Here is a 22,206-nt window from a genome sequence, read left to right as displayed (position 1 = left end):
TGTTATAGACACACAGTACAGTATTTCATTTTGAAATTCTCTGAGGCAAAACAGGGTGGGGGTTTTGTTTGTTTGTTTGTTTGTTTATTTATTTATTATTTTTGTGCCGCCCAGTCCCGAAGGGACTGCCGCTCAGACACTATACTTTTCCGCTCACCCCCCCCAAAAAAAAATTAGAGGGAACGCTGGCTAGGGGGGACATGATAGCTGTATACAGGTACTTAAGGGGTTGCCACGGAGAGGAGGGGGACACACTGTTTTCCAGGGTACCAGAGGGCCAGATGAGGAACAACGGTTGGAAACTGACCAAGGAAAGATTCAACCTGGAGATAAGAAAGAATTTCCTGACAGTGAGAGCGATTAACCAGGAGAACGGCCTGCCAGCGGAGGTTGTGGACTCCCCAACTTTGGACATTTTCAAGAGGAGATTGGACTGCCATTTGGCTGGGGTGCCATAGGATTTCCTGCTCAGGCTGGGGGTTGAATTTGATTACCTGTAAGGTCCCTTTCAACTCAATCAATCAATCAATCAATAATAGAGTTACTAGAAACTCTAAAATTCTGCCGCTCTCACTCATGGAAAAACAGAAAACTTTTCATAAGATTAAATCCCAAGAGTAATGTTAGGCCAAGACACCCTGAAATCAAAGGTCCCCAAGGATTTGTTTCCTTCACAGATGCCTTTCTTTTGTAGCTTTAACAACTTTTCCTAGTGATAGCATTAGCATGACAGCAACCAAAAGCACAAATAGAACAGCCCCAGTTATCTAGGAATCAGTGGCTTTCAAACAGACAGACTTTCTGAAGCATCTGTAGCATGTAGCTTGTTCGAAGCACGTTAAAGTCGCAGCATTCTCTGAAGCTTTAAGCCACATGCCTTTCACAGGACTGCTTTTCCACAGCAGGATTTTTTCCTGTGCAAAAAGACCCCAGTCACCGTGAAAAACATTTAAAAAAAAACTGGTTCCCATCCTTTGGCAAGCGTTTCTCTACGAGAATGAAGTGCTGTTTTTCTAAAAGAGGAGAGCCAACACTCTCTTCGAGCAGCCAGCACCAAAATATCTGTCTCCCTTTCTAAAAAAGAAACATAAAAATGGAGCAAAGTTTTTTTTTTCTAAGCCAAGTTTTTCCCCCTCCCTCTCTCCTACGAAATGTAGTGGTTGAGCAACAAAATGCCAGTACTAAACATGTAAACAAGTCAGATTTGATTATCGATGAGTGAGTTCCTGTAAGATTCATTTTGTTTCCTTCTTTGATTTGCATGACTAGTAAATTAAGGAAACATGCCATGTTTAGGCATGTGGAGGTACAAATATGCATATGATTCTGTCAGCTCAGTTGAAGCAGCATGCAGCTATGAAATGACACCATTTTTCCTCAAGGCCCTCTGTTCTGTAAGGTTGTTAATAATCCATACCAGGGCCCTATCTTGAAACATCTTTCAGCTGTGGCGAGGGGGGCGTTTGCCCAGGTTCGCCTGGTGCACCAGTTGCGTCCCTATTTGGATCGGGACTCACTGCTCACAGTCACTCATGCCCTCATCACCTCGAGGTTCGACTACTGTAACGCTCTCTACATGGGGCTACCTTTGAAAAGTGTTCGGAAACTTCAGATCGTGCAGAATGCAGCTGAGAGAGCTATCATGGGCCTTTCTAAATATGCCCATGTCACACCAACACTCCGCAGTCTGCATTGGTTGCCGATCGGTTTCCGGTCACAATTCAAAGTGTTGGTTATGACCTATAAAGCCCTTCATGGCATCGGACCAGAATATCTCCGTGACCGTCTTCTGCCGCACAAATCCCAGCGACCAGTTAGGTCCCACAGAGTTGGCCTTCTCCGGGTCCTGTCGACTAAACAATGTTGTTTGGCAGGACCCAAGGGAAGAGCCTTCTCTGTGGCGGCCCCGACCCTCTGGAACCAACTCCCCCCAGGTATCAGAGTTGCCCCCTCCCTCCTTGCCTTTCGTAAGCTCCTTAAAACCCACCTCTGCGTCAGGCATGGGGGAATTGAGATATTCCCTTTCCCCTAGGCTTATAAAATTTATGCATGGTATGTCTGTATATATGATTGGTTTCTTAAATTGGGGTTTTTTACATTACTTTTAATATTAGATTTGTTCATATTGTCTTTTTACTGTTGTTAGCTGCCCCGAGTCTGCGGAGAGGGGCGGCATACAAATCTAATAAATAAATAAACAAATAAACAAATAAATAAACATGTTATTTACAGATTCTTCTTGCTTCTTCTTAAAATCATAATGGCAACTCAACCAAGAATGTGACTCCCTCAGCTATGATTATTTCAAGGCTTCTGTTCTACATTTACTTGTTCATTTGTTTTATTGAATATTGAGACTGCCTGGTTACTCTAAAGTCAGATGTTCAAGTGGGAAAATCTGCAGAGAGGGGCGGCATACAAATCTAATAAATAATAATAATAATAATAATAATAATTATTATTATTATTATTATTATTATTATTATTATTATTATTAATAAAATGGAGGGTGCTGATTGGCTGAGCCATCTGACAGCTCCCTATAAAAGGGGAAGCTGTCAGCCTGACTCTGTGTATATAGTTGCAATAAAGAGCTATTTGTCTTAAGCCTATCTCTAGCCTCCTCGATCCCAGGACTCAACAACTGGCGATGAAGGTGGGATACTGAAGAAGACTGAACAAAAGAGCTGACAGAAGATAATGAAGATCCAGCCCGGCGGCAGAAGGAATGTCGGACATTTTTGGGTGGCAAAATTCAAACTGCACAAGCTGAGATGTCAGTGTTCCATCTGCCAACTCCCTTTGACTGAGCTAAGGAGAACTGGCGGTCCTGCATGGTCCAATTTTGGTGCTTCTTGGAGGCCAACCTTCTTGGCCTGTCAGACAACAGGAAAAGGGTGTTTTTCCTCAGCCCCTGAGGTCTTTTTCTTTTTTTACTAAACTCAATCTTACATAGGCATACCAGAAACTGCTGGTAGATGGCGCTGCAGTCAAGGCACAGACCACAGTCATGCACAGTGGGTGTTTAAATGTAACCGCTTACAATTTGGTGTCAGTGTAGCCTCAGAGATATTTCAAGGAATTATGGAACGGTTATTCAATAAAATTCTAGTGATGGTGCCCTACTTTGATGACATGCTCATCACAGCCTGCAAAGAAGCACAACTAAAGGCTAGACTAAGGAAGGTCCTGTGCTGGTTTAGGGCTACTGGATTCAGAGTCAAGGGTAGCAAATATCTGATAGTGGTACCTGAGGTTGAGTTCCTAGGTTGCCAGATAGATGGGACTGGCATTCAAGCTACTAAGGACAAGGTTAGGGCAATCTGAGAAGCCCCTATACTCACCAACAAATGTGAGCTCCAGGTCTTTTTGGGACTGCTGAAGTTCTACAACATCTTTTTAAAGAATAAGGCTACTCCTGCTGAGCCCCTGCATTGATTCCTGTCCAAAAGGCACTCTGGGTTGGGGAAAAGATCGAAGAGTCTGCTTTCTGGGCCATTAAGCACCTCCTATCTGAGGGCAGTTTCCTCCTCTAATTCAATGAGACTCTACCAGTGGTGTTGGTGTGTGATGCATCCCCATTTGGGATCAGGGCTGCCCTGAGCCACCAACTGCCCAACAGCCAGGAGGCTCCTGTCTTTTCTACTTTTCTAGGACACTATCCAATGCAGAATGCAACTACAGTTAGCTTGACAAGGAGGAGCTTGCTGTGGTGGCCGGGGTGAAATATTTGCATAAGTACCTTTGAGGCAGAGACTTTAAGCTGATCACTAAGCACAAGCCCTTATTAGGACTTATCACTGAGGACCCCCCCCCCCCCCGACATCAGCATCCTGCTCCCCTCAGCTCACCAGATGGACCATATTCCTCACAGCCTACTCCTACAAGCTGACCCACCAGCCTGGCAAATCCATGGGGCATGCTGGTGCTCTCAGCCATTTCCCACTGCCAGAACTCATAGACAAGCCCACTCTGGTCGTCCTTGTCTTCCTGATTGACTGCCTGGACTCTGGCCTGATCACCTCAGCCAATATGGTGGCTCATTCAGCCAAGAACTCAGGGTTCTGGACTATTTTGAACTGAGCATGGAGGGGAATGCCACAAGGATCTGTTAACCCATAGTTCAAACCATATTTTTGTAAACAGCATGAAATCTCAGTGCAAGGGGGTTGCCCATTGTGGGGAGATAACATCATTGTTCTCCATCACTACAAGATACTAAGGGCATTGCATGAGGCTCACATGGGAGTGGTCAAGATGAAAGCGGTGGCCTAGAGTTATGTTTGGTGGTCAAACTTGGACAAGCAAATAGACGAGTGGGAGGCCAGCTGTATTCCTTGCCAGGAGTCTAGGACCACCCCCTCACAAGCCATAGTTTAAGAATGGGAAAGGCCTAGGGTAGCCTGGTCAAGGGTTCACATTGATTTCATGAATCCATTCCACGGTCAAATATTCCTGGTAGTGGTTGATGCTTACTCCAAATGGCTGGAGATTATTTTAATGTGGTCAACCATTGCTGAGGTGGTCATCCAAATGCTCCAAAAGCTATTTGCCACTCACAAGTTTACCAGATGTGATAGTCTCAGACAATGGGCTTTACACTTTACAGCCACACAATTTGAGGCCTTTTTAGCCAAACAAAGCATTCTCCATGCACTGACCACTCCTTCTCATCTGGCCAGTAATGGTCAGGTTGAATGCATGTTCAGATCAGCCAAGAAGGCACTTGAGTGCCTAGACCCAAGTGACTGGCAAGAAAGGATAGATAAGTTCCTCTTGGTGCAACATATAACTCCTAGCCGGGCCACAGGAAGAAGCCCAGCCAAGCTCCTAATGGGCTGGTGGCTCCATTCTGTACTAGATAGATTGCACCCCAATTACTCCAGCCACAAAGAGAAGATCACTGAGAAACAAACCAGGTCATTTAAAATAAATGACCAAGTGTTCCCAAGGAACTTTGCCGACAAGTCCCTATGGCTGCCTGGGAAAATAACCGAGATTACAGGTCCCTGGTCCTATGTTATAGCATTAGCAGATGGGAGAAAATGGTAGCAGCACATTGGCGGCAGAGGTGCCAATTTACAAATGCAGATAACCCAAATTGTCCAAATAATGATTCCCCTACAACTGAGTTAAACCTGAAGGCGATAGAACACCTATTCAACATATTTATTTGCTGGTTTTTATTTCAGGAATATAGACAATTTTTAAAAGGAACTCTAAAATGTGTATTTGCATGTCTGATCCTTTGGAATGCTTTCATTCTGAATGATAAGAGGCAGCTAATGTACATCTCCCTACATCTGTCTTGCTCAAATTCTCTCAGGAGTAATTCATTCTAATTGCAGTGAACATCTGAACAAGGAAGCCGATGACAAAAATCTTAGCTTTTCACATCCAACACAGAAATGTTGACTTTTAAAAATTGGAATTCTACATTAATTTACTGTGAAATCCTGCATAAGTAAACTTGAAAGTAAATCCTGCTAACTTCAAAGGTTTATTTATTTATTTTTATTTATTTATTATTTAGATTTGTATGCCGCCCCTCTCCGCAGACTCAGGGCGGCTCACAACAAGATACGGCGAATCATAACAAATCCAAATAGCTTTAAAATATTTAAAAAGATTTAAAAAGAACCCCATTTACTAACAAACACACACACAAACATACCATGTATAAATTAAACATGCCCGGGGGAGGTGTTTCAGTTCCCCCATGCCTGACGGCAAAGGTGGGTTTTAAGGAGTTTACGGAAGGCAGGGAGAGTAGGGGTAGTCCTAATCTCTGGGGGGAGTTGGTTCCAGAGAGTCGGGGCCGCCACAGAGAAGGTTCTTCCCCTGGGGCCCGCCAACCGACATTGTTTAGTTGACAGGACCCGGAGAAGGCCCACTCTGTGGGACCTAATCAGTCGCTGGGATTCGTGCGGCAGAAGGCAGTCTCGGAGATATTCTGGTCCAGTGCCATGAAGGGCTTACTTTCTGATAAAAAGATTTAGAATTACTATATTAAAATCTTACCTTAAAACATTCAAGGTAGTCTTATTCCATTGAGTTATATTACTCTTGTCATATTTAGTATTGTCTATTTAATTTAAAATGTTTCTTCAAGTGGCAATATAGGCAAACCATCATATAGGCAAACCACCATTATATATCTCATATGTATCTCATTGATCTATGAAGCATTAAAAATTTCTCTAAATTTACATTATCACCTGCATTTTTAAAAAAATTCATTAAACTTCCCATTTGAATATCTAAGCTGCCTAATAAATATACCCAGTAAATGCTAGTAAATCTATTTCACACAATTCTTAATTTGAAAATATGGATAATCCTAGCTGCATGTGCTTTAAATTCTTCCTGAATTTATGTACATCTCACAATTAAAATAGCAGCAACCCAAAAGAGGGAAGATCATAGCAACACTGTTAATTTCTTGCCAGATTTGAGTTATGGGCTCATTTATAATCTATAATTATGACCCCATCTAACCCTGCCAGCTTTTGAGAAATGCAGTTATTACATCATTCTTCCCAAACTTGTTACCTTTCTTTATGCAATGAGCAGTAGTTTACTTACAACATAACAAAATGGCACGTTGATAGAAACTATATTCCAACATCTCTAGAAAATGGCAAATTGGCACAAGGTTGTTATCATAATAATATGAATAGGGTAGAATTTTCCCAATCTCTACTTAAATGCAGTGTTCCCTCTAATTTTTTTGGGGGGTGGGCGGAAAAGTATAGTGTCTGAGCGGCAGTCCCCTCGGGACTGGGCGGCACAGAAATAATAAATAAATAAATAAACAAACAAACAAACAAACAAACAACCCACCCTGTTTTGCCTCAGAGAATTTCAAAATAAAATACTGTACTGTGTGTCTATAACAGTGAGCTCATAATAGGGCAACTCTATCAATATCAAAATGCCACTTAAATAGTTGAGCTAGTTTCAAACTAGATTTTGATTTTCTTTCTCTCTTCCTTACTCCCATTCTTTTTCTTTCTCTTTTCCTTCCTCTCTTTTTTCTATCTGTTTCTCTATCTTCCTCTCTCTCTCCTTCCCTCTCACTCTTTCCCTCTCGGCTTCTGGGCAGGTTTGGAAAACTCTGAGTTGATGATGATTTTTAAGTGAGCGATTGCTCACTGCTCAGCTTAGAGGGAACTATGCTTAAATGAATAGTACAATTTTAAATTGAAGCAAATTGAAAAATATATTTTCTACATAGAAAGCAGGTGAAATATTTTCTCAATGAACACCTTATTTAACAACAACAAAAAAGAAATTTTGCTTTTTTTAAAAAAAAAATAGTCAATATATATCCCAAGATCACAACAGGTAATGTAAACCAAAAATGTAACAATGCACTTTGAGTTACAATACTGTTCCTGAATTCTCTCTGTTGAACTTATTAAAGGGGTTCCTATATAAATGGGCTCTCTTGCTTACCTGCATACAAGGAGTAGAAGTGCTCATATCCCTAATGGTTATTCATAACTCTAATCTTCCTTTTAAACAAAATAATATGAACACATTAGGGAGTATTGTACCCATCCTGATTCAAAGGGCTGCAAATAATCACTGGCAATAAAGCTTTAAGGTTTGGCGCAGTGCTGTATCTAAATTTAAGATGTTCTCAAATGCCAGTAAGCTATTCTTTACTAATTATATTTGGAGCCACGTTTTTTTTAAAGCGGGACACTCCTTAGCATTTCCCATAGCTATAAGCTATTTTATAATATAAAAATGACTTCAACACACACAAAACCCCAGGAACAGTAACTCTATTAAATCATGCATTACCTCATTAAACAAGCAGCTTTGAAAAAGTGTTAATGTTACTATTTCAACAAGGCGAGCTGGCACCTGTTTATTCCCCCATATATTTTAAAAAGGTCTTTTCCAAATTCCAGCTGCAAATGACTAACAGTTGTTAATACCTGTAAGAAATAGTTTTCATAATTAAATATAGTTCCAGCCTATCAATAAGGGATTTAACAAGTTTTGGCTCACAAGGGTAATAAAGGAGTGTACAAAATTGTATTTTATAATATACAGCATTCTATGTGTGGGAGAAAGAATGAGTGTTCTTTCTGAGCCTTTAGTAAAGGATGCTTCAGTGCGTCTTGCATAATATATCACCCATCCACACCAGTGTACCAACAGACATTTGCCATACAGGTAAAACTGCCAGATCAAAACTGAGTTACAAAATTCTAAACATCATGACAATAAAGACTTTTTATACCTGTTAGATGATCACCTAAATTTCGCAGCCCAAATATGAAAGCCCTAATAGAGGAGTGTGCACAGGATTACTGGCCAAGAGTTAAGCAGCTGGAAGGCTATTATACACATGGTGTTTGAGCTGTGGATATGCTGCGAATGCATATGCAGAAACATGTATTTATTGCTACCCTGAAATATCAATAGAAAATCTTTTCTGGAAAATGACATCTAATTTGGCATCTTGGCTAATCACAGTTACTTAGATGCTAAACAAGAAATCAAAAACTGCTACATTTCCAATGATCCTCTTTTCTTCCAAAGTTCGTTTGTTGAAGATCACAACCTCAAAGCTGCAAACCAAACAAAATTGTCAGATGAAAATCAGAGCCAACATAGCAATTGACCACAAGAGGGCAGCAATGTTTTTTATGAATAATGCAGTAAGACAGTGCCATTCAATATCATATTAAAATTACAAATTAATGATGACTTTTCAAAACATAATCAACCTGCTTTTTAAAAATACACGGGCAATATATTCTTACACTGAGACTGCTAGATGTCTGGATCTTTCTTTTGTACTCTAGAGGGGACTCCACTAGAATCGCTTTTATCTTGTACAGGTATTAGCCAATAGTTCATAGGTCTTAATGTTCTCCTGTAATTTTGCTATAGATACAATTTTGATTGTACGCAAGAGTAAGTAGAAATTATTGCCATGCTTCATTTTAGTAGCCCAGAAGTGCCTGTAGCTCAAAATAAATATTTTCCTTTCTGATGGACAAATAACATCTGGACTGCAGCTATGAAAGCTGCAAGGAGATAACAACAGAGAAAGAAGTCTTCAGATACACACATACACATAAACACCTGCTCTGAACTCAGTGGATCTACCATTGAGAGAAATGTGATGAGATGAAATGCAATTTGAGATTGCATTATAAAACCTGTAATTTCCTAAATCTGAATTTCTGAGATTATGAACACATTTCATAAATCCTCCGGGAGTGGGCAGCATAGAAATCGAACAAATAAATTTCTAAAATGTAAGTGAATATCCCAAACCATTTCCCAGATCTGTTTTCTTCACGGATGTCAAAAAAGGAAGTCTAGTTTTCCCTTCCTGTGACTTTTATATTTCTTAAAAGTCTGAACTGATTCAATCATTTGATTACCACCCATTCTTCATTTATAATTTTTAGTGTGCTTATTTATTAAATGTATATCTTGTCTATCCTCTAGGACAGTGTTTCCCAACCTTTTTTGAGCCGCGGCACATTATTCATATTTTCAAAATCCTGGGGAACATTGAAAGGGGGGAGGGCGGGCTAAAGAAAAGTTTGGACAAAAAAACCCTCTCTCTTCCTCCCTTTCGCTCTATTTCTCCCTCTTTCTCTCTTTTCCTTCCTTCCCTTCTTTCTCTCTCCATCCGTCTTTCTTTCTTCCTCTCTTTTTTGCTCTCTTTCTCTCTCCCTCCTTCCCTTCCTCTGTCTTTCTCTCTCCCTTGCTCTCTCTCTCTGTCTCTCTTGCTATCTCTTTCTTGCTTTTTTCTCTCTCTCTTTCACTGTCTTGCTATATGTCTCTTTCTTTCTCTTTGCCTCTCTTGCTATCTCTCTTTCCTTCTCTTTCTCTCTCTCTCTGCCTCTCTTGCTAAGTCTCTCTTTTTCTCTTGCTATGTCTCTCTTTCTTTTTCTCTCTCTCTGCCTCTCTTGCTATGTCTCTCTTTCTCTCTCTCTTTCTCTGCCTCTCTTGCTGTCTCTCTTTCTTGCTCTGTCTCTCTGCCTCTCCTGCTATGTCTCTCTTTCTCTCTCTCTCTGCCTCTCTTATATGTCTCTCTTTCTTTCTCTTTCTCTCTCTCTGCCTCTCTTGCTAAGTCTCTCTTTTTCTCTTGCTATGTCTCTCTTTCTTTTTCTCTCTCTCTGCCTCTCTTGCTATGTCTCTCTTTCTCTGCCTCTCTTGCTGTCTCTCTTTCTCTGCCTCTCTTGCTATGTCCCTCTTTCTCTCTCTCTCTTGCTATGTCTCTCTTTCTCTCTCTCTCTGTCTCTCTTGCTATGTCTCTCTTTCTTTCTCTTTCTCTTTCTCTCTCTGCCTCTCTTGCTAAGTCTCTCTTTTTCTCTTGCTATGTCTCTCTTTCTTTTTCTCTCTCTCTGCCTCTCTTGCTATGTCTCTCTTTTTCTCTCTCTCTGCCTCTCTTGCTATGTCTCTCTTTCTCTCTCTCTTTCTCTGCCTCTCTTTCTCTCTCTCTTTCTCTGCCTCTCTTGCTGTCTCTCTTTCTTGCTATGTCTCTCTTTCTCTCTCTCTCTGCCTCTCTTATATGTCTCTCTTTCTTTCTTTCTTTCTCTCTCTCTCTCAATTGACCGCCATGTCAGGGCTCCCGCTTGCAGTCAGCTGAGAGAGAGAGAGAGCGCTCCCTCTCGCCGCCGCCTGGAGCTCCCTCTCGCCGCAGCCATCTCCCTGCGACTGCCTGCGGCCGCTGCAGCCCCCCCCCCTCCCACCGGGCCACAAAGGACATTTGCCGCCGACGCCAGTGAAGCTTCAGCTGGGTGGGGCGCTGCCGGTACTTCCCTCCTGGGGCTCCCGCTCGCAGCTGTCCCCCGGCTTCTGCTCGATGCCGCGGTTTTCGGCGCTGTCCTGCTGTGCCCCAAAGAAGGAAGGCGGGAAAAAGGCGAGAAGAATGGAGCTCTCCTCCTTCCTGCCTTCCGTCTTTGGGGCCCAGCAGGACAGCGCCGAAAACCGTGGCATGGAGCAGGAGCCAGGGGACAGCTGCGAGCGGGAGCTCAGTGCAAGGAGCCGCTGACTGCGGGCCCCAATTTGCCCGAGGCCCGGTAGCGCGCTCCCTGTAGTACCCGTCTATCGGCGGCCCTGGCTTTGCGCCATGAAGAGAAAACGGCAGCAGGGAAAAGTCGGCCGTTTTCTCTTCATGGCGCAAAGCCACACAGTCCCGGACTCTTGGATTCCTCGCCCCAAGGCAGGAGGCGGTGGCTGAGAAGAGTGGGCGGATCGGGCAGGCAATGGGGCAGGACGGAGAAGCCAGGGGCGCGTTTGGCCGGAGGCACCGTGGGGAGCAGGGGCAGGGTGGTGCGGCAGTAGGAGTAAAGGGAGCCGCGGCTGCCCCTGCCTCCCCACGGTGCCTCCGGCCAAACGCGCCCCTGGCTTCTCCGCCCTGCCCCATTGCCCGCCCGATCTGCCCACTCTCCTCCGCCGCCTCTCACCGCAACACACCTGACAGTGTCTCGCGGCACACCACTGTGCCGCGGCACACCGGTTGGGAAACGCTGCTCTAGGAATTCAAAGCAGTCAAAGCAAAACACATCAGGCCCTCTCCTCATTATTTTCTGGAGCAGGAGGTTTGGCTGAGAGAGAGTGACTGAGTTAAAGTCATCCATGGAGTTTCCCTGGTTGAGGATGGACTTGAAGCTGGGTCTCCCTGGCACTAGTCTAGGTGTTGCAAACTGGAGCTCTGGAGTCGCATGGGACTCTTTGGGCCCTCTGCTATGGTTTCCTGTTAGATGATCTTACCACTGGCTGGCCCTGCCCCTCTGCCCTCCCAGTCACTCCTTGCCTGGCCTTAGAAGCAGGGGTGAGCTACTGCCTGAATGAGAGGGGGGATTGAAGTGGGGTAGCAAAAATGGAGCTCCACCCCAGAACACTGGAAGATGTTGAAAGAAAATGCATAAGCCACGCCCACAGTGTGGTAGTAAAAATGTTGGTAGCCCTTCACTGCTTAGAAGATAACGGCAACAGCAGGGGATGAAGAAGTGGCTGTTGCTGATTTTCAGGTGCCTCAGCCTTTCTGGAGCTTCTTCCGGCCCGTGTTGGTGCTGGGTGTGTCTCGGTCGCTTTGGGAGACAGGCAACTTCTCTCTGCCCTGAGATAATGGCCTGACCAACACCGGCTTCACTAACATGTGGTCTGGTGAAATGGGATCAGGGAGGAGGGTGCAATGGAAAGGGGGATGGTCATAGTCATTAAAACTTGCACAAGAGACTATCACTTCCTGGAAGATGATTTTCAATGAAAACCGATAGTGGTACCACTCCACTGGAGGAGTAAAGAAGCTCAGGGCAGTGGTAAAAGGGGGCTGGTTCCGCCAAACTTCACATGCCTACTCCAAGGGTCAAGCTCAGAGAAAGCTGGAGCACCCTCATCAATGATGCTCACCCATCAGCCAGTCTCTCTGTCTCTCTCTGTGTATGTGTTCTACCGGGCTCTATGGTATGAGTCTCCCGAAAATTCAAGGGTACAAATTTCAGACACACACACACTTGAAAGTTCAAAAACAATGTTCTTTATCACAAAAATTCAAAATAAACAAAGCACCCTTTTTGTATTGCAAAGAGCACTCGTCCCAAAACAACCTGGTAGTCTGTAATCAGTCCTTAAGTACTTAGCTAGCAGCTGTGAAGAAACGCCACAGCTCTCCTTCTTCCATGAAGTGAAACACACACACTTTGCTCTGTTTTGGTTTCAAAGTTGTGAAAAATCAACAAACAGCAAGGCATAGTGCTGAAGAACAACGATCAGATAATCTTCCACAATGGCCCAAGCCAGCACGCTGCTATTTATATCAGCAGCTCTAATTACTGGAGCCCTATCCAAACACAGGTGGCCTCTCTTATCTCCTGTAATATTTCCTCAATTGGTGTCTTCTATGCATAAGTCTGCGCCTGCGTGGATCTAACACTTCCTGATCCGAATCAAGCGAAGATAATGGAGATTGGCTTCCTGGGCTGTGTGCCAAGCCCCCTCTTCCAAGTCACCCCCACCTTCTTCTTCATCCGAGGAAACTGCACTACATGACTCTGTCGGCAATAAAACAGGCCTACGACATGTTGATGTTTCCCCTGCATCCACCTCCACATTCCTTGGGGCAGGAGCTGGGCCAGAGCCAACCACAACAGTGTGTCTCTCTCTCTTCTCTCTCTTTCTCAGAAAGCCAAGCTTGGGCCAACCCAGCAAGCTTTCCTTGGGGCTCTTCATTACTCATTTTCTTTCTTCTTGGCAACTTTTTGGAAATCGGGGCTGACTGACAAACAAGTGCCCCTCCTTCTCCTTTCACAACTACAGCCGGGGAGAGAAATAGACAGAGAGACAGATACAGAGATACACAGAGAGAGAGAGAGAGAGAGAGATACAGAGAAAGAGAGAGAGCCAAGCAGATACAGATACAGAGAGATAGAGAGAGTGGGGAAGAGATAGAAGTGGGAGGGGGTAGAGGAGGCAGACCCAGAGACCCAGTGAGAAATACAGAAAAGGGAGATAGAATGGGAGACACAGAGATAGAGAGAGAGGGAGAGAGAGAAACACAGAGAGATTCAGAAAGAGGGGGAGATAGGAAGAAGAAAGGAGGAGAGGGGGAGAGATACAGAGAGGAGAAAGAGGGAGAGAGACACACACACACAGAGGGAGAGAGGGGCAGAGAGGGAGATAAAGAGAGGAGGAAAAAGAGAGACAAATACAGAATGAGGGAAGGGGGGGAGATAGAGAGGGAGATGAGGAGAGAGAAGGAGAGAGGGAGAGATGTCAAAAGGTTTTTGTGGTTCTGGAGGTTTTTTAACAACCAGTTCTCTGCCTTAATGATCAGCTGGGTAGGTATGGCTAAGAGGTCATGTGACTGGGTGCGAGTAAACATTGTCGAGTTGGCCACACCCACTCAGGTGTTGTGGCCTAGTCCATGTCTTGTTCACCAGAGACATATGGCAGGAACAGTTGCCTTAGCTTATTGGTCTTAAGCTTTGTACCCTTGTTATAAGTTTGTATACAGCCATTACAACTAGCAACAACTATTTATTTACTTAATAAATTTACATGTACCTCCCCCCATTTTTATTCTGCAAAAAGATTCTGGGTGGCATACATTAAAACCATAAATATAAAAATATTTAAAATATTAACAGCATTAGATGCAGAAGTTAAAATCCCAAAAGCAAGATTGGTATGGTGGTGGCATCATTCCTATTAATTCATCAGTTTCCTACAGTATAGTCCATTTCCATGAGGTTCCCCAAGCCAACCTGCAGTGGCAGGTCAAAACGCCCTTTGTAGGGGACAGACCTAACTTCAGGTAACAAGATATTCAAAAGAACAGGGGCCACAGCAAAAAAGGACCTCCTCCAAGATGCTTCCAACTGAAGCAGCATGTTGTGCCCTGTATCCTCTATTAATTTGTGTAGCACATTTTAAACAACCTCTATCACAGACACAACAACAACAACAACCAAACCTCCTACAACTGACCCTATCCCATTTACAACAATAAAACAGCATACAGGTGGGAAGTTGAACAACTAGGCTTGTGGTGTGACCGGGACAATCTGGAACTGAACACACTCAAAACCCTGGAAATGGTGGTAGACTTAGGAGAAACCCTTCCATCCAACCACCTCTTACAATACTAGACAACACAACACAGTATCAACAGTAAAGAATTTCAAATGTCTAGGTTTATCATATCTCAAGATCTAAAATGGTCACCTAACATCAAAAATGTCATCAAAAAAGCACAACAAAGAATGTTCTTTCTGCACCAACACAGGAAGCTCAAACAAGGAGCTGCTGATACAGTTCTACAGAGGAATTATTGAGTCTGTCATCTGCACCTATAATGTCTGGTTCGGTTCTGCAACCCAACAAGACAGAGACTTTAGAGGATAATCAGAACTGCAGAAAAAAACTATTACTGCCAACCTGCCTTCCATTGAGGACCTGTATACTTCATGAGTCAAAAAGAGGGCCGTGAAAATATTTACTGACCCCTCGCATCTTGGACATAAATTGTTTCAACTCTTACCATGAAAAGAATGCTATAGAGCACTGCACACCAAGGCATCTAGAACAAGAACAGTTTTTTCTCCGAATGTCATCACTCTGCTAAACAAATAATTCCCTCACCATGGTCAAACTATTCACTAAGGCTGCATCACTACTACTTAGTCTTCTCATCATTCCTATCACCCATCTCTTCCCACTTATGATTGTATGACTATAACTTGTTTCTTGTATCCTTACGATTTATATTAATATTGTTTCCTGAGTGCTTATTTATATCCTATGAAAATCATTGTGTTGTACCTCATGATTCTTGACAAATGTATCTTTTCTTTTATGTAGACTGAGAGCATGTGCACCAAGATAAATTCCTTGTGTGACCAATCACACTTGCCCAATAAAAAATTCTATTCTATTCTATTCTATTCTATTCCACATTTAAAATTGTGCAAGTAGAACACATCAAGCCAAAGCAACCTAAAACCAACTACAGGAGAAGACATAGTAAACAACTTGCCAAGTAAATACATAAGAATGTAAGAAGAGCCATACTGAATCAGGCCAAAGCCCATCGAGTCCAGCATTCTGTGTCACCAATTCCCCACCAATTGTCCTTGGGAATCTTGAGAAAGAGAAGGCAAAACCCTCTCTTTCCCCTGACCCCCAACAAATGGTACTCAAGGGAATCCTGCCTGCCTCAACAAACATAGAGGCGGCACATGGACAAGTAAAATAGAGGGACACATACTTGAAACCGTAAGATTGAATTTAACTTAAAAGAACCCTTATTTTTTCAACTAAATTGAACAAACTCCCAATATTCTAAAGCTGTAATTTGTTCACTGAGTTATTTAACAATACAGTAAAAGTCTGTAATGAACTACATGGCATTCTTATTTCTTAATGGACTATAGAATTTGGAATATGTTAATATTGGCATACTGTGATAATTAGCATACACAAATACAAAATATCTAGTTACAACAAATGTCTTTTATTGGCATAGAAATCTACAGTGTAAGTTTGATACCCGTGGTCTTTTTTATATATAAACAAAATAGATTTTCAGATATTTTCTTTCAAAATTAGCTTTTCCAATGGTCAAGATATTTTAAGCAAATACTCCCATTATTTTCATATTTTTATGAAAATCTGGTGGATTTTCATTACAAGAAAAGTTTGTTACACCATATTTTTCTCCATCAAAGAAATCCTAATACATACATACATACATACTGTATGTATGTACATACATACGTACGTACATACATACATACATACATACATACATACATACATACATACGTATGTACATTTACACGTACATACAAACAAAATTAGACCAGGGCTGTAAAACTCAAGGCCTGTGGGCTGAATCTGGCCTGTGATATGGCTAGATCTGGCCTGTGGTGTGCCCTCAAAATGCCAAGGGGGTCGGTTCCTGCCACCTTGGCCCCACCTCTCCTAGCCCATCCATACCTTACCTCATTTCACAGCAGCACCTTCAGCAGCTGCCACCTTTGGCTGGGTACCCCCTCAGGGAAGCAGGGCTGATCTGAGGAGTCCTAGTGTCCCAGGAGCTTGAGAGCCAGTCATGTCCACCCAGCTATGCCCACTTCATATTCTTATTAATAATAATAACAACAATTTATTAGATTTGTATGCCGCCCCTCTCCGCAGACTCGGGGCGGCTCACAACAGTAATAAAAACAATATACAGTGTAACAAATCTAATATTAAAAGAAAGTATCTAAAATACCGTCATTTAAAAACATACAACACAAGCATACCACACATAAACTCTATAAGCCTGGGGGAGATGTCTCAATTCCCCCATGCCTGGTAATATAGGTGGGTCTTAAGCAATTTACAAAAGGCAAGAAGGGTGGGGACAGTTCTGATCTCTGGGGGGAGTTGATTCCAGAGGGCTGGGGCCGCCATAGAGAAGGCTCTTCCCCTGGGGCCCGTCAGATGACATTGTTTAGTCGACGGGACCTGGAGAAGCCCAACTCTGTGGGACCTTATTGGCCACTGGCATTCATGCGGCAGAAGACGGTCCCGGAGATATTCTGGTCCAATGCCAGGAAGGGCTTTATAGGTCATAACCAACACTTTGAATTGTGACCGGAAACTGATCGGCAGCCAATGCAAGCCACGGAGTGTTGGAGAGATGTGGGCGAACCTAGGTAACCCCACAATAGCTCTCATGGCCGCATTCTGCACAATCTGAAGTTTCCAAACACTTGTCAAAGGTAACCCATGTAGAGAACATTGCAGTAGTCGAACCTTGAGGTGATGAGGGCATGAGCGACTGGGAGCAGTGACTCCCTATCCAAATAGGGTCGCCACTGGTGCATCAGGTGAACCTGTGCAAATGCCCTCCTTGCCACAGCCAAAAGATGATATTCCAATGTCAGCTGTGGATCAAGGAGGACACCCAAATTGCAGACCCTCTCCGAGGGTGGCAGTAATTCCCCCCCGAGGGTAATGGATGGACAGATGGAATTGTCCTTGGGAGGCAAAACCCACAGCCACTCTGTCTTGTCCGAGTTAAGTTTGAGCTTGTTGACACCCATCCAGACCCCAACAGGCTCCAGGCACCGGCACATCACTTCCACTGCTTCGCTGACTGGACATGGGGTGTAGATGTACAGCTGGGTATCATCAGCGTACTGATGATACCTCACCCCATGCCCCTGGATGATCTCGCCCAGCGGTTTCATGTAGATATTAAATAGCAGGGGGGAAAGGACTGACCCCTGAGGTACCCCACAAGGGAGAGAACTAGAGGTCGACCTCTGACCCCCCACTGACTGCGACCAACCAGAGAGATAGGAGGAGAACCACTGAAGAACAGTGCCTCCCACTCCCAACCCCTCCAGCCGGCGCAGAAGGATACTATGGTCGATGGTATCGAAAGCCACTGAGAGGTCAAGAAGCACCAGGACAGAGGACAAGCCCATGTCCCGGGCCCACCAGAGATCATCCATCAACACGACCAAAGCAGTTTCCATGCTGTAGCTGGGCTTGAATCCTGACTGTTGATGGCCTAGATAATCGCAACTGGCCCTTTGAGGATGACCATAATGCTGATGCGGCCCTCAAAGAAATTGAGTTTGACATCCCTGCATTAGACTCAAATAGTTGGCCACCCCTTGGATCCAGCTCATGCTCTGTATAAATAGTATTTACACACCTTTGATCTTCAGATAAAGGAATGTAGAAAAAGTCACAGATAAGTGGTTCGCTAGATTTAAAATAATAATCATATTCCTGCTTGTTATGCCAATGCCAAGCACACTGTTGACACTGCTTAGTACAGTGATGGCGAACCTATGGCATGCTTGCCACAGTTGGCACATGGAGCCATATTGGAGGGCACATGAGAATTGCCCTATGTCAGCTTCAGTGTTCATGCGCGTGCTAGCCAGCTTATTTTCAGCCTTGGGGAAGGCGGTTTCGCCCTCCAGACACTTCAGTGAAGCCCTGGAGTGCAAAAAACCATCCAACCATCCACAGGCAAACCAGAACTTCAGAAAAATGGACTTCTGATTTTCCCATCATGTTGTTTTATGCACTCTGGAGGCTTCAAGAAAACTTCCTAAAGCCCTGGAATGTGAAAAACAGCCCAACTGAAATCTGTTTTTCCAAACCTTCCATTTGCCCATTTGTCTGTTTGTTAACCATCCCAGGCTACAGTGAGCCTGTGCATATGCTTAGGAACAGGTGGGCAGTACGTAGGCAGGCAAGAATGGATGTGAGCACCTGCACACATGCTAGCACAAGTACACATACCCTTTTGGCAAAAAAGGTTCACCATTACTGGCTTAGTATATATAACATAACATTCTCAGTAGAGTTGATATTCTTCATGATGATAAAATGAAACACACTGAGCAGTTTCCCCCCTCCCCCAATTATTATTGCAATGCTAAATTCAACAAATGTTGATTAAATTTCATGTTAAGATAAAGAGCAAGGTAAAAATCAGGGAAATAAATCAAGTCTTTCTGAAATAGTTGTGCTATGAACATGAAACACTGAGCCTTGGAATGATTTTTAAAGGCTAATCGAGTTATTAATGCTTTGGTAACCATGTTAGTCTGGACTGCAAAGTGTCCCATTTTGCAAATGATGACCCTCTTCTGCAGCAATTTCTATCAAGACTTCCTTTCCAATATGCATTGGAGTTGGGGAAGGAGAGGAACGAAAGGGCAACGGAGACATGGTTTCAGTGGCAGACTGACAACACAACACCCCTTCACGTGGTTTTATTTAGTTATTATAGAACCATCTCTCTGTAAATGACACTTAGGATTATTTAAGATTATGTTGTAATCCTTTTAATCCTCTGTGCCTTAAATTGCAGGCTCAACACCAAAGAGCAAACTGGCACTTAGCAGAAATGTTTAAAGCATATGATTTGAACATAAATCTCCTTTTATTCACTACTCCTCTGACGAAAACCTAAATACAACATGTCGGATTGCACACTGTGGGAGCCAAACTGCTATCTAGTTGCAAAACTGCACCGGACACTCAGACATGTCCTGCGAAACTATTTCCAGGTTCTCTTCAGTACACAAAAGATTCAAAAATGCTACAAAATACAAAATATTTCAATAGAAAAAGACAGAAGAAAGAATGTTTCAGTGGCTAACTATTATATTAACAATTGCAATTTCAAATTACAAATAAAAATTCACAAGAAACTAAAGACTGGTCACTGATTGACAAAATGATATTAAAAATATATCAAATGAAGACAAAACCAACCTACAACCTACCACTTGGAATGATCATAAAAGGGCATTTGTTTCTTTTCCACATTGTTTGATGGAGAAATGTTTGGATGGCACAATCATCCAGAATTTTATAAAAGAAGGTTTGAGGAAATAGAAAACCATTTTTAACCTTCAATGACAAAGAAATTGGGAATATAAAAATCAGGAACGAGATTTTTCAAGGAGATTGATTGCCTCCATTGTCTTTTACAACTCAATGGTACTCTTCCTATTGCAAATAAGATCATGTGATGCCAACTGATATTTAGCATCAAAAATATTGGAAGCTGTATGTGTAGTATGCAAAACAGATAACTGAAGAAGGAAAAATGGACTAGATGATTACAGATAGTCTTCAACTTACAGCCTTTCAAAGTTACAATGGCACGAAGAGATTACGGGGCTGGAGCTTTGGCGCCACGAACCGTTCGGGTTCAGGTTCGGCTAAGTTTTGCGTGAAGTTCATCCGAACTTGCCGAACCCAAATACCGTTGGGTTTGCCCATCACTATTTGCTATCACTGTCCTAGGACATTACTGGAATTTCTAAACACCAGTAATATGTGATAGATTTTTGCTTGTTCTTTCTACTGTATTGCTTCTTGATGAATAAAAGCATAACAACAATAGGACCAAGTGTCTGAAAAAGTTGCAAAAACAAGATCAAACTTTTGTAGGATTTCAAAATTCAAATTTATAGGTACTTAGGGTACAAAATATACCAGTCATTACCATTATAGAAAAGAAGATGAAGTAGTTTATTGTTCTGGCAATTTCTGGAGACAACTGAATTGATGAAAGACAATTGGAGAAAATAACAAGATATGGTTCACAGATTGGAGTAGGAAGATAATAGAGGAAGAAATGACTGTCATATCAATTGTAATTGGACCTCTTGATATGATACAGCTTTTATTCATGGCCATGAAGAGGAGATGCATGTGGCTACAAAAACCTGGCAACATTCACAGGTGGTCATGGCATTTTTGTGGAAATAACCATTTGTCTCCCACAACACACAAGAATTTACTTCTAAGGTTTTGTGGAAAACTTGCAGAGACCTACAACTTGACCTGTACCATTCAAGTTATTTTATTTATTCATTCAACTTATTTGCCACCTATCTCCTAACAAAATAACTCAAGTTATATACATGAAACTAATGGATCTATTCTCCTTAGAAGGGTTACATGCAGTGGTGATCTATGAGCCGGAACACTAAATTGTGCTTGCCGCCATGGCTTGTACGTTCTTGCAGGACCAGCAAGATTTTGCTGCTGCACCTGTGGAGGTAGCAAAATTGCACACGGAGCCACAGGTAAATCCTCACCGAAACACGTGCACAATTTTTCTACCTCCCCAGTGCAGCAGCAAAATCGCGCTGGTCCCGCAAGAACTTATGAGACGCAGTGGCGAGCGCAATTTAGCGCCCCGACTCATAGCCCATCGCTGGTTCCATGACACTACATTCTATTGACTTCCTCCTATCATGGAGCCAGCACAGATATCTAAGGTTGTAACCCTAAGAGATTTCCGAGTTATCATGGCTTGTAATATAAGGTTGTAATTCACAAATTGTTACTTGGAAATTGCTTCCACCATAATTAATCTGTTAGATGTTATCAGAAAGCAACTTTGTTAATTTCTTTGTAATCATTGAAATTATTTGACTTTGAAGAAAAGGCAGTGCTCTTTTATTAACTGTGAAAAATGTAGCTTTTTTCCTTCCCCATCACTTTGCCCCTAAGCTTGTTATTAAAGCCCTGAGAAATCTCAAAAATAAACAGTCTAATTCCACTCAGTTGGGAGTATAACTTGTGTAAGCATCATGTGAAAGTTCTGTTTACAGAAGTTCATTAGGTCAAGGATCCCAATTTTTAAACCCAAAACAAATTACCTCCCAACTCTCTTAAAACAAATTGCATGTAGCACATTAATCAGCAAATCAACAGGTTCTCAAGGGTCTTGAGTTAATTCAATCATCAAGACACTTTAGTCAATGGAGAGGAAAAAAAATAAAAATAAAATATTATGCTTTCCAATTTCTGTAACAGAAAAAATGCAAACATTGCCTCGGTGCACTATAGTCATTAAACAGCTGCCCCTGGGAAGGAATCCTGATTTTGAACAGCAACAAAATAAAACAGACCGTTGACTGACAAAGAACAAGGGGATAAAAATAAATCATGTCCTACCTGGAAGACATTCTTTTTGCTAGATTTTTCCTTGGTCCACTCAATCTGAGCTCCACACAAGTCCAGCCATTCAGGTTTGGGCCCTTTCTATCAATAAAGAATGTTGAGAATGAGTTGACCATTGCTTCACCTTGGTGAATTAATTGATCAAATTCACCTGGGCCAACCTGTTCTCCATATTGGGTGTCCCTCTTTAAATTTTCATCAACCTTCTTATGAACC

General features: G+C 42.6%; 1 protein-coding gene across 4 annotated transcripts in view; it reads right to left on the bottom strand.

Moving 5' to 3' along the window:
- The window catches only part of ARHGAP15 (Rho GTPase activating protein 15), a 517,480-nt gene that overhangs the window by 407,211 nt on the left and 88,063 nt on the right, over window positions 1-22,206 (bottom strand). For all 4 annotated transcript variants that reach the window (XM_070737062.1, XM_070737052.1, XM_070737079.1 and 1 more), the window contains one exon: window positions 21,985-22,071. In XM_070737062.1, coding sequence (XP_070593163.1) covers window positions 21,985-22,071 — 87 coding nt within the window. The remainder of the gene's footprint in view (window positions 1-21,984; window positions 22,072-22,206) is intronic.

The sequence above is a fragment of the Erythrolamprus reginae genome, chromosome 1, assembly GCF_031021105.1.
Source record: "Erythrolamprus reginae isolate rEryReg1 chromosome 1, rEryReg1.hap1, whole genome shotgun sequence".
Lineage (NCBI taxonomy): Eukaryota > Metazoa > Chordata > Lepidosauria > Squamata > Dipsadidae > Erythrolamprus > Erythrolamprus reginae.
Note: the sequence above shows the minus strand (reverse complement) of the source record. Positions and strands in the feature narration are given on the sequence as shown.